Source organism: Oncorhynchus nerka, linkage group LG28 (assembly GCF_034236695.1).
Source record: "Oncorhynchus nerka isolate Pitt River linkage group LG28, Oner_Uvic_2.0, whole genome shotgun sequence".
NCBI lineage: Eukaryota > Metazoa > Chordata > Actinopteri > Salmoniformes > Salmonidae > Oncorhynchus > Oncorhynchus nerka.
In genome coordinates this window covers 56,668,953-56,682,809 of record NC_088423.1, presented here as the reverse complement: position 1 = coordinate 56,682,809, position 13,857 = coordinate 56,668,953, and the positions used below count along the sequence as shown (strand labels likewise).

At 41.8% G+C, this 13,857-nt stretch overlaps 1 protein-coding gene across 1 annotated transcript in view; it reads left to right on the top strand.

The window, feature by feature from the left end:
* The window catches only part of daam2 (dishevelled associated activator of morphogenesis 2), a 222,304-nt gene that overhangs the window by 126,376 nt on the left and 82,071 nt on the right, over window positions 1-13,857 (top strand). Inside the window, 1 exon segment of the mRNA XM_029641047.2 lies at window positions 10,100-10,174. Coding sequence (XP_029496907.2) covers window positions 10,100-10,174 — 75 coding nt within the window.

Genomic DNA, 13,857 nt, shown 5'->3' with positions numbered 1-13,857 from the left:
TTTCAAACTTTTTTAACAAATCAAAAACTGAAAAATTGGGCGTGCAAAATTATTCAGCCCCCTTAAGTTAATACTTTGTAGCACCACCTTTTGCTGCGATTACAGCTGTAAGTCGCTTGGGGTATGTCTCTATCAGTTTTGCACATCGAGAGACTGACATTTTTTCCCATTCCTCCTTGCAAAACAGCTCGAGCTCAGTGAGGTTGGATGGAGAGCATTTGTGAACAGCAGTTTTCAGTTCTTTCCACAGATTCTCGATTGGATTCAGGTCTGGACTTTGACTTGGCCATTCTAACACCTGGATATGTTTATTTTTGAACCATTCCATTGTAGATTTTGCTTTATGTTTTGGATCATTGTCTTGTTGGAAGACAAATCTCCGTCCCAGTCTCAGGTCTTTTGCAGACTCCATCAGGTTTTCTTCCAGAATGGTCCTGTATTTGGCTCCATCCATCTTCCCATCAATTTTAACCATCTTCCCTGTCCCTGCTGAAGAAAAGCAGGCCCAAACCATGATGCTGCCACCACCATGTTTGGCAGTGGGGATGGTGTGTTCAGGGTGATGAGCTGTGTTGCTTTTACGCCAAACATAACGTTTTGCATTGTTGCCAAAAAGTTCAATTTTGGTTTCATCTGACCAGAGCACCTTCTTCCACATGTTTGGTGTGTCTCCCAGGTGGCTTGTGGCAAACTTTAAACAACACTTTTTATGGATATCTTTAAGAAATGGCTTTCTTCTTGCCACTCTTCCATAAAGGCCAGATTTGTGCAATATACGACTGATTGTTGTCCTATGGACAGAGTGTCCCACCTCAGCTGTAGATCTCTGCAGTTCATCCAGAGTGATCATGGGCCTCTTGGCTGCATCTCTGATCAGTCTTCTCCTTGTATGAGCTGAAAGTTTAGAGGGACGGCCAGGTCTTGGTAGATTTGCAGTGGTCTGATACTCCTTCCATTTCAATATTATCGCTTGCACAGTGCTCCTTGGGATGTTTAAAGCTTGGGAAATCTTTTTGTATCCAAATCCGGCTTTAAACTTCACAACAGTATCTCGGACCTGCCTGGTGTGTTCCTTGTTCTTCATGATGCTCTCTGCACTTTTAACGGACCTCTGAGACTATCACAGTGCAGGTGCATTTATACAGAGACTTGATTACACACAGGTGGATTGTATTTATCATCATTAGTCATTTAGGTCAACATTGGATCATTCAGAGATCCTCACTGAACTTCTGGAGAGAGTGTGCTGCACTGAAAGTAAAGGGGCTGAATAATTTTGAAGCTTTCCCCCTTCTCCACTGTGGTCCTGCCGATATAGATGGGGGGTGCACCCACTGCTGTTTCCTGAAGTCCACGATCATCTCCTTTGTTTTGTTGACATTGGGTGAGAGGTTATTTTCCTGGCACCACCCTGCCAGAGCCCTCACCTCCTCCCTGTAGGCTGTCTCGTCATCGTTGGTAATCAAGCCTACTACTGTTGCGTCGTCTGCAAACTTGATGATTGAGTTGGAGGCGTGCTTGGTCACACAGTCGTGTGAACAAGGGAGTACAAGAGGGGGCTGAGCACACCCCCTTGTGGGGCCCCAGTGTTGAGGATCAGCAGAGTGGAGGTGATATTTCCTAACTTCACCACCTGGGGACATCCAGGACCCAGTTGCACAGGTCGGGGTTCAGACCCAAGGCCTTCAGCCTAATGATGAGCTTGGAGGGTACTATGGTGGTGAATGCTGAGCTATAGTTAATAAAAAGCATTCTTACATAGGTATTCAACAGCCTGATCAATTCTATGCGAAGGAGATAGTGGTCACACCAGATATTTTGAAAATCTGAGATGACAGGGTGATTAACAAAAGGCTAAGCTGTGTTCCAATAGATTTCACTTTTGATTTTCATGAATAAGATTTTCTAGGAAGATTTATGTCCGTTGCGTAATGCTAATTAGTGTAAGATGATGAAAACGGTCCCGTTCACGGGATGGGGTGTCAGAGGTTAATCACCCTGTCATCTCAGATTTAAAAAATATGTTTTACAGCCAAAGCTAGACAAGCATTTGTGTAAGTTTATCGATAGCCTAGCATAGCATTATGCCTTGCTAGCAGCAGGCAACCTTGTCACGAAAATCAGAAAAGCAATCAAATTAAATCGTTTACCTTTGATGAACTTTGGATGTTTTCACTCACGAGACTCCCAGGTAGATAGCCAAAGTTCATTTTTTTTCCAAAAGATTATTTTTGTAGTCGAAATAGCTCCGTTTGTTCTTCGACCGGAAATTGCGGTCACGACAACGCCGAAAAATATTCCAAATTAGCTCCATAATATCGACAGAAACATGGCAAACGTTGTTTAGAATCTATCCTCAGGGTGTTTTTCAAATATCTATTCGATAATATATCCACCGGGACAATTGGTTTCTCAGTAGAAGCGATTGGAATAATGGCTACCTCTGTGCTTTACGCGAGATTTTCTCCGGGAGCATCATGTAACCACTTGCGCAATGTAGCCCCCTACGGGTATTCTTCAACATCATCATAGCACATTCACAGCTCAATAGGGACTCATTGGCACGCAGCGCTTTCAAAATATGGGAACGTTTTTTTTCCAAAAATGAAAATACTGCCCCTAGAGTCGCAACAGGTGTTAAGGTATCTGTGACCAACAGTTGCATACTGTATCTGCATTCCCAGTCATGTACCATCCATAGATTAGGGCCTAATTTATTTATTTAAATTGACTGATTTCCTTATATGAACTGTAACTCAGTAAAATCTTTGAAATTGTTGCATGTTGCGTGTATATTTTTGTTCAGTGTAATATTATTTATATAATTAGTGTAACCTCAATATTATATATAATTTTGACCTCAGACCATGCATCCATAGCACTGTCTATGAATTTGAGTGGTTACATTTCTCCAACCTCATCCCTCAGCTGTTTACCAAAACAGTGGTGGGGTGTAGGGTTTGTTTGTGTCTGAACCTATTACCCACTACCCATATTTGTTGTGTCACAAATAACACCCTATTCCCCTTATAATGCACTATATAGTCTGATTTGCCTAAACAGAACAAAAAACATTTTATTTGTCACATGCTTCCGTAAACAACCGGTGTAGACCCACAGTGAAATGCTTATTTATGGGTCCTTTTCCAACAATGCAGAGAGATGTATAAAATAAAAAATGTAAATAGTGACACAAAAAATAAAAAACATAACAATAACATGGCTATATACAGGGCCTGTGTTTACCCTTTGCCTTTTTGATGGCTCGTTGGTCGTAGTGGGATTTCTTATAATGTCCTGATTAGTTTCCCACTCATTGAAAGCGTCAGCTCTAGCCTTTAGCTCAGTGCGTATGTTGCCTGTAATCCATGGCTTCTGGTTGGGGTTTGCACGTTCAGTCACTGTGGGGACGTTGTCGTCAATGCACTTATCAACGAAGCCAGTGATCTTTGTGGATGGTGTGATCTCTGTAGTGGTGGCTTCACTCACGGCTGTCACAGCTTTGGACAGCTTCTCCTCTAGAGTCCAAGGGATTCAGGCAGAAAGCCCTAGCATCTCACTGAAGGCCTGGGAGCCCAGTTAAAGGAACCGACTAGCCCTCCATTAACCAGAGAATGGGCGAAACACTTTAGGCCGTTGTAGAGGTAGGCAGGGGTCGACATCCCCGTTCCAGAACTAACAGCTTACCTGGCTACAGAAATCAGTGAATGAGCGAGTTGGAGTGAGTTAGGGCCAAAACCAGGATTTTGGCGCTTCAGAAGACATGAAAGTGAAATGGGCTCCCTACAATCTTGGAAACACGTGTGTGTGCGTTTCTGTGCGTGTGTGTGTGTGTGCGCGCTTGCGTGTGTGTGCATGTGTAATGGGGTCGTGATTGGGCAGATAATGAAGTTGGCAGAGGCCAACCAACACAGTGGTCTTCCAATGTTGATTTTATTCCCCATTTACTGAAGTAAGAATGAGGTTAAGACTGAAACAAACCCAAGAAACTCCTAATGCATTTCATAATTCCTTTTAGAGCGAACCTTATGTCTTGGCCATGATATGCCTTATGTCTTGGTTAAAATATGAAGCTGTGTTTGAGATTCCTTGATTGATTTGATTTAGATAACACAGAAATAAAATTGACAACACACCTTGAATGGAGCACAGTAAAACATGTATAAGTAACTCATATTCCAAGTTTTCTACAGCTGTTTAGAACTTGAATATTGTGTTGATTGAACAGTGAAAGGAACTTGATTTATTATTTTTTTTATATAGTTTTATTGGTGGAAAAATAAACATACATATTTACATTTCACATTTCCTTCAACTTGTTGACTGGTGTTTGCGTGTTGATAAAGTGATGGTATGGTAGTGTAATAGAGTACTACCATCCAACACACAGAGAAATTGATAAAGCGATGGTATGGTAGTTTAATAGAATACTACCATACCACACACAGAGAAATTGATAAAGCGATGCTATGATAGTTTAATAGAATACTACCATACACAGAGAAATTGATAAAGCGATGGTATGGGATACAAACTAATATGACCCCTCTGTGTAAAGGTGAGACGCTCATTTGCTCTAGGGCGCCCACAGGCTTCACAAGACTTGTCTGACGGTCCCCCGGTACCAGTTGAAAAAATGTATATATGGAAACTGTTTAGTGTAAAGAAGGGGTTAAATACATGTAAAAAATATATATACAGTGGGGCAAAAAAGTATTTAGTCAGCCACCAATTGTGCAAGTTCTCCCACCTAAAAAGATGAGAAAGGCCTGTAATTATCATAGGTACACTTCAACTATGACAGACAAAATGAGAAAAGAAAATCCAGAAAATCACATTGTAGGATTTTTTATGAATTTATTTGCAAATTATGGTGGAAAATAGTATTTGGTCACCTTCAAACAAACAAGATTTCTGGCTCTCACAGACCTGTAACTTCTTCTATAAGAGGCTCCTCTGTCCTCCACTCGTTACCTGTATTAATGGCACCTGTTTGAACTTGTTATCAGTATAAAAGACACCTGTCCACAACCTCAAACAGTCACACTCCAAACTCCACTATGGCCAAGATCAAAGAGCTGTCAAAGGACACCAGAAACAAAATTGTAAACCTGCACCAGGCTGGGAAGACTGAATCTGCATTAGGTAAGCAGCTTGGTTTGAAGAAATCAACTGTGGGAGCAATTATTAGGAAATGGAAGACATACAAGACCACTGATAATCTCCCTCGATCTGGGGCTCCACGCAAGATCTCACCCCGTGGGGTCAAAATGATCACAAGAACGGTGAGCAAAAATCCCAGAACCACACGGGGGGACCTAGTGAATGACCTGCAGAGAGCTGGGACCAAAGTAACAAAGCCTACCATCAGTAACACATTACGCCGCCAGGGACTCAAATCCTGCAGTGCCAGACGTGTCCCCCTGCTTAAGACAGTGCATGTCCAGGTCCGTCTGAGGTTTGCTAGAGAGCATTTGGATGATCCACAAGAAGATTGGGAGAATGTCATGAAACCAAAATAAGATGCTATCAGATGAAACCAAAATATAACTTTTTGGTAAAAACTCAACTCGTCGTGTAAGGAGGACAAAGAATGCTGAGTTGCATCCAAAAAAACACCATACCTACTGTGAAGCATAGGGGTGGAAACATCATGCTTTGGGGCTGTTTTTCTGCAAAGGGACCAGGACGACTGATCCATGTAAAGGAAATAATGAATGGGGCCATGTATCGTGAGATTTTGAGTGAAAACCTCCTTCCATCAGCAAGAGCATTGAAGATGAAACGTGGCTGGGTCTTTCAGCATGACAATGATCCCAAACACACCGCCCGGGCAACGAAGGAGTGGCTTCATAAGAACCATTTCAAGGTCCTGGAGTGGCCTAGCCAGTCTCCAGATCTCAACCCCATAGAAAATCTTTGGAGTGAGTTGAAAGTCCGTGTTGCCCAGCAACAGCCCCAACACATCACTGCTCTAGAGGAGATCTGCATGGAGGAATGGGCCAAAATACCAGCAACAGTGTGTGAAAACCTTGTGAAGACTTACAGAAAATGTTTGACCTCTATCATTGCCAACAAAGGACATATAACAAAGTATTGAGATAAACTTTTGTTATTGATTTGCAAATGAATTCATTAAAAATACTACAATGTGATTTTCTGGATGTTTTACTTCTCATTTTGTCTGTCATAGTTGAAGTGTACCTATGATGAAAATTACAGGCCTCTCATCTTTTTAAGTGGGAGAACTTGCACAATTGGTTGTTGACTAAATACTTTTTTGACCCACTGTATATATATGTATATATATATATATATATATATATATATATATATATATATATGTGTGTATATATACAGTATATATATATATAGTATATCGGCCCCCTTGAACTTTATACCTTTTATATACATTTCAGGCTTCAAACATAAAACTGTATTTTTGTGAAGAATCATATGTAACAATATGGGACACAATCAAGAACTTTAATCTTGATTGTGTCCCACTTGTATGTTGATTCTTCACAAAAAATACAGTTTTATATCTTTATGTTTGAAGCCTGAAATGTCGGCCCCAAAAGGACCTTTTGCCACAAGGTTCAAACATAAAAGGGGGACACAATCACACACACACACACTTTAATCATTGTGTCACATATATGATTCTTATTTATGTTTGAAGCCTGAAATGTATATATAAGTTCAAGGGGGATACAACACACACACATATATATATATATATATATATATATATATATATATATATATATATATATACAGACGCTAAAGAACAAGCTAACTTTTTGATTTTATTTGGGACTATTTGTTGTTCCATGTAGTGAATCTGTTATTCAATGTGTTTAATTATCCTTGGTATGACCTTCCTAAAACAATTCCATATAGCTTAGTAGATGTGTGTGTGAGTATGAGGAGAGAGCGATAGAGAGAGACTTAATAAAATGCCCTCACATTTCTCATCCTTCCATGGGCTCCGTCATAGCGTTGCAGGAGGACTTTGTTTTCAACGCAACTCTCCTCAGGGTATATCTATTCTCCTAGTTATTAACAAAAATACTAGCCCTTATCAACTGTGTTTGACTCCTAGCCTTGCATGGATTTAGCCACGAAGCTGACAAGGTAATATTTATTATTTGTTTCTCCTGAGGGCACTGTTTTTATTCAGGCACTAAGGAACAGCCTACTACCGTTAGGACCCCCAAAACAAACAACCCCTGTCTGGTAATCACCTCTCATTTGTCCTGAAACAATATGGAAATTATAGTATTTTGTGCAGACTTGTGAAGCTGCCAGGGTAAATGTTGCATTGGACTTGACATGTTTTGAGCCGTATCGACTGCTGAAATTCGACAAAAAGGGTCTGGAGAGTTAAGTTTTAAATCTCGCCATCAATATCAGTCTGGCTGTATGTCCAGACCGAGTCTGTCGACTAATGTGGCAACAAGAGAACACAGCTAGTCTGAGAACAGGGAGTGCTAATAGTAGTTTTTCTTTTGAATCGACACCAGAGTACAGTATGAACCTGGAGAAAACACTGGCCTTATTGTCTGCCCTGCATTTAAACACTTATTTATTGGGTATGGTTAACTCTTCAAGGAAGGGGTCACTACATATACATTTAGCGCTTAGTAGAAACTACTAGGTGTCATCAGGTCAGAAATGAATTACAGCAAGGTAATCCGTTTTTTAATCATGTGCTTTACATACATACCAAATTCTGTAAACAAAGGAAGTATGTATGCGCCTAATAACTGGCCCGTTTTGCCATCTACTCTGAATTCCAGTATTGTCATGTGTTGTTTGGAGTGAGGAGAAAATTCAGCATCTCTTGGAGGACGGTGAAGGTTGATAGAAGTGCTTCTTTACTGTTACAATAGAGAAGCACTTTTATCAACTTCCACTGTCCTGCAAGACTTTAGGAATTTCCTCTTCACTTAATTTTGCTGCTCAATTCATGCATCGGTTGGAAAGTGAATCTACGGCAGTGTTCCCTTCCATATGTCTGGTTTTGTTTGGAAATTCAGGGGCACATGCACTGACATGGGACTTGAGAACGATTGTTCCGTTGACACTCGTGTGTGGGACTTTTGCCTCCACAGAAACATGTTGTACCCTGGTAAAATACTTGAGGGCTTACCATGTACTGGACCCTGTCCTACACAATTGATCATATCAACAAAATTCAATGATTGATTAGGAGAAACTCAGTGCATGGAAACAACCCAACAAACAGTCTATGTCCCAAATTCCCTACATACTGTGATGCACTCCTTTTTACCAGAGCTCTATGGGCCTTGGTCTAAAGTCGTACACTAAATAGGGAAAAAGGTGCCATTTAATGTAGACAGTTAGTAAAGGCACACTAATCAAACTGTTTTCCAGTTCCTTACGTTCTCATGGGTACACAAACTGAGCCTGAAGTTCTCGACTCCCCTGTGCTCAAATCCAAGCTAAACAGTACCAGATGTGAAACATCGGTGAAGGATCTCGGAGCTAAACTGTCTTCATATTCTCCTGTGCGTTTGTTGCTCGTGGCATCGCTCTCCCTGGAAAGGCCAGTACAAATTGATTTCCGACAACGCTATTGAAAAGCATTGTGCAGAATACTCCATCCCGAGGGGTCTTTCCCTGACTGTATTAAAATGCCAAAACAATTGAATAGTTTGATGTGCACTGTGTTGTGACCCAGATTTGATGTATTAGGCCTCCTTCATTTTGTCTGTCTGGGATGTTTAGAAGACGGACACAGACAGACAGACAGACAGACAGACAGACAGACAGACAGACAGACAGACAGACAGACAGACAGACAGACAGACAGACAGACAGACAGACAGACAGACAGACAGACAGACAGACAGACAGACAGACACATTGTCTGTTTGGGATGGGGAGATGGAGTAGTATTACTGGGATGAAGAGACACAAACACACACATTTGGTCTGTTTGGGATGTTGACATGGAGTAGTAACTGTAAATGGTATGGACGGGGGAAAAAACTGGCTTGCATTGTTAAGTGCATAGCAAGTCATTTATTAAACCATTTACAGTTAACACAATGGATGTAGTGGAGTGTAAATGCACTTAAAGTGCTGTTTATGCACATTATTATCTGGTGAATAGTGTAATCACCTATTATGCTATATTAGCGTTAGCATTTACAGTGTGTTGATGCATCGCTCTCCCATTTCCACTTTTCGAACCAGTTTCCTGGACAGAGATTAAGCCTAGTCCTGGAATCTCCATTGAACATGCGTTTTAGTCCAGGATTAGGATTGACCTGTGTCCAGGAAACTGGCCTTTATGGAAAACTGTTAAGGGAATGTTTATCAATAATGACTAATTATGTATACATTTCAATCAGGATTGACTAATCAGAATACTATTATGTTACTGTATATGTACTAATCAGAATACTATTATGTTACTGTATATGTATGAATTTTCTTTCTTAATCCTAGTACTGAATATAATGTGTGTAAATATAATCAAGAATTAGAACAATGACTGTCTGTTCCTTGGTAGAAATGAATGAACTATATCTTCAGACTGGCTAGAATGCTTATCTACACAGGAAGACCTTGGCTCAGTCATAAATTATATTAAATTGGTAGGGAGACTATGTGGGAAGGCTTGAGATACTGCTTTGTACCAGGGTGGGAGAAGAGACGGGACAGTTCGAAAACTAATGACGTCATTTTCAGTTTATAACCTGTGGTAAACTGTATCGTGTTCAGTACTCTCGTGAATAAACTCTGCTGTTTGACTTTAAGACTGGGCTCTGTTCATTATTATAAAATAAGGGTCTTACAAATCCTTATGAATTGACAGTGTTTAATTTTAATTGGGTATTAAAACATAGAGCAATTTAATTCCTGTAACAAAAACCCATGTTTCTTTAGCACTACATCCCTGGCCAACACTCTGTGGTCCATTCCATGTAGCACTCTAACCTATGACTCTGCTGTTGCAATTACTATGCTCAAACCAACTGAGAACCTTTATTAAGTACTTTTGTGTACATGGATTATTTTCTGTGTTTTCTTCATGTGTTTTCCCTCTCTTTTTGTCTCTGTTCAGGAGCAAGAGGACCCCAACAAGCTGGCCACAAGCTGGCCCGACTACTACATCGACCGCATCAACTCCATGGCTGCTGTAAGTGACAACTTTGAAGGGATACTTCAGGATTTTGCCAATTAAGTTCTGTATCTACTTTCCCAGAATCAGATGAACTCATGGATACCATTGTTGTCTCTGCTTCCAGTATGAAGGAAGTTAGAGGTAGTTTCACAAGCCAATGCTAACTAGCGTAAGCGCAATGACTGGAAGTGTATGGTATCTACTAGCATGCTAGCAGTTACTATAGACATCCAATGCTAGTTAGTCTGGGGAAGTAGATAAAGGGCTTCATTGCCAAAATACAGAAGTATCCCTTTAACTTTCTCTAACCTCTATTTCTCCTTAAGGTTTCTACCTGTGCCTCCCTCCTTTTTAGTTCCCGCTCTTTTGTCTCTCTCCTTTTCTCTCACCTTGGTCAGCAACATCTAGGAGCTTTGGTCACCTAATTCGCTGCTGGCAGCTCTTAGTGCATTCCTACCATCCAAACCCAACATTCACACCCAGAGCCAATGTCACACGCCCTAGTTAGTCACTCAGAAGTTTCCCTAGTGCAGGTTTTAATGAACACAACCTTAAAAAAAATCTAATAAAAGCAACACAAGTAAAGCAATGTGCATGTAAGAACAATACAACCATATGTAAACAAATCCAATGTGCAGCACATTATATACGTTCTCTCCTTCATAAAGAAATATGGTGCTGCTGGCCTACCATCCTATATGTATGCATCTTTGTTCACTTGAGATTGAAATGTAAAAATGTCAGCATATTTCCTTTGCCTGGTTTAAGTAGTGATCTGCTAGGGGAGACGATGTGCCCGCTGGCACTGAGCACTCTCTGATGGCACGCTGGTTGCTGCGATGCACAAAATCTTCCTGGCATCCCTGGCAAGATGAGGCAGCTCTGATGCATGGCCCCTCCACCACACCAGTGGATCCTCTTCTGCTGGAATGGGTGGCAGAGACAGGTAGACCTTGATCTCTTCTTTCACTCTGTCTTCTGGGGTGGTCGGAATCTGACCCTCTTTACCTCAACAAGGCAGCAGAGAGGTGATCTTTCTCAGCAACCCAGCCAGGCCTTTCCCCTCCGATGCCACTGTGGGGGTGCTGGTGGTGGAGGTGCTGCTGGTGCTCTGGGGTTCTTCCCTGACTTGTGCAGCTGCCAGCTTCAAGGCCTCTTAGACACAGCTGTCAGTGTAAAATTTTACCGCCTCAGGCTCATCTAAAAATCTCCTTTTGAAGTGCGGGTCAATTAAACAAGCATGACTCTCTGCCTTCTCTGTGTATCTGTTGTTAAGGTCTTCTCTCATTACCCTTTTCATCTCCTTGGTCAGGGATGGTTCCGTATCCGTTTCCACCAGAACATCAATGGTGATGTGGTCCAGGACAGGCTTGATGGCTGACAGTGTCACTCGTGTCTCTGAGGCAAGTGCATCTGTAAACTTGCTCAGAGGTTCAAGGATCTGGCACAGTTGCCCCATGACACTTATGTCAGCATCCTTGGGCATCAGATGCCATGTTCCTTTTTCTCCAGCCAGTGTCGCACAGACTGGCTGCTGTTGGCTGAGGAAACACTCATCCCCATCGGGTCACCACATCATGGATCAGAGCCTTCTGTGGCATGTTGAGGGCAGCTTGCTTTTCTCTCAGTTCTCGCCTTCTCTTCCAGCTCTGTCAGAAGCCTTGGACCAGATGACGGCAGGCATTGACTGCTGTGCCATCTCTCTGAATTTTCAGAGCCTTTGAAATGGCCAGGTTCAAATTATGGCCAAAGCATCCAAGCCACAGATCTGGGAACTCTTCAAAAGCCTTGATCATGTTTGTTGCGTTGTCTGTGGTAATGCAGACCAGGTCTTTCTTGTTGATCCCCCACCCTTACAGCATATTCTCAAACTCTGATGTTGTGAGCCGAGTGATCTTCCTGGAAAGAACTGTGTTTCCAGGCAGTTTGATTCCAGTTGCCAGTCTGGGGTGAGGTAATGGATAGTGAAGCTGATGTAGGGTTGGCCACCCCTGCTGGTCCAGAGGTCAGTAGTTGCAGCAAACCATGTGCTTTGATCCAACCTTTTTCCAACATCCGCTTTAACCTGGTTGTACAGGTTTGGGATTTCAGTCTTAGAAAATAATGTTTGTGATGGCACTTTGTAGTGAGGCACGGCAACATTCATCAGCCTCAGGAAGCCAGGCCTCTCAACAATTTGAAATGGCATCATGCCCTTTGAAATGTAATATGAAGGGCTGCAATGAGGTCTTGATCATTTTTTGATGTGGGTGCATAAGCAGCCTGCCTTTTTTAAATGCTGGAGTGTCTGTGTCACAACTGTAGATGAGGAGTGACCAGTAGCATCACTGGGTTTGCCTGCTGCACGCCCACTCTGTAAACAAGGGAATAGCAAATGTATTATTATTTTTATTGGTGTTACATTATTCTCTCTCTCTCTCTCTCTCTCTCTCTCTCTCTCTCTCTCTCTCTCTCTCTCTCTCTCTCTCTCTCTCTTCTGTGTTGCATTGGAGTATATGCAGTAACCCCATGCACAATTTACATAAATACAAAGGAGTCACTGTGATAGTAATCACAATGAGCCCAACAATTGACATAAATACAGGAGTCTTATATAGGAGTCTATTTTATTTCACCTTTATTTAACCAGGTAGGCAAGTAGAGAACAAATTCTCATTTACAATTGCGACCTGGCCAAGATGAAGCAAAGCAGTTCGACACGTACAACAACACAGAGTTACACATGGAGTAAAACAAACATACAGTAGAAAAATAAGTCTATATACAATGTGAGCAAGTGAGGTGAGATAAGGGAGGTAAAGGCAAAAAAAGGCAATGGTGGCGAAGTAAATACAATATAGCAAGTAAAACACTGGAATGGTTGATTTGCAGTGGAAGAATGTGCAAAGTAGAGATAAAAATAATGGGGTGCAAAGGAGCAAAATAAGTAAATAAATATAGTAGGGAAAGAGATAGTTGTTTGGGCTAAATTATAGATTGGCTATGTGCAGTAATCTGTGAGCTGCTCTGACAGCTGGTGCTTAAAGCTAGTGAGGGAGATAAGTGTTTCCAGTTTCAGAGATTTTTGTAGTTCGTTCCAGTCATTGGCAGAAGAGAACTGGAAGGAAAGGCGGCCAAAGGAAGAATTGGTTTTGTGGGTGACCAAAGAGATATACCTCCTGGAGCGCGTGCTACAGGTGGGTGCTGCTATGGTGACCAGCGAGCTGAGATAAGGGGGGACTTTACCTAGCAGGGTCTTGTAGATGACCTGGAGCCAGTGGGTTTGGCGACGAGTATGAAGCGAGGGCCAGCCAACGAGAGCGTACAGGTCGCAGTGGTGGGTAGTATATGGGGCTTTGGTGACAAAACACTGTGATAGACTGCATCCAATTTATTGAGTAGGGTATTGGAGGCTATTTTGTAAATGACATCGCCAAAGTCGAGGATTGGTAGGATGGTCAGTTTTACAAGGGTATGTTTGGCAGCATGAGTGAAGGATGCTTTGTTGCGAAATAGGAAGCCAATTCTAGATTTAACTTTGGATTGGAGATGTTTGATGTGAGTCTGGAAGGAGAGTTTACAGTCTAACCAGACACCTAGGTATTTGTAGTTGTCCACATATTCTAAGTCGGAGCCGTCCATAGTAGTGATGTTGGACAGGCGGGCAGGTTCAGGCAGCGATCGGTTGAAGAGCATATGCATATAGTTTTACTTGTATT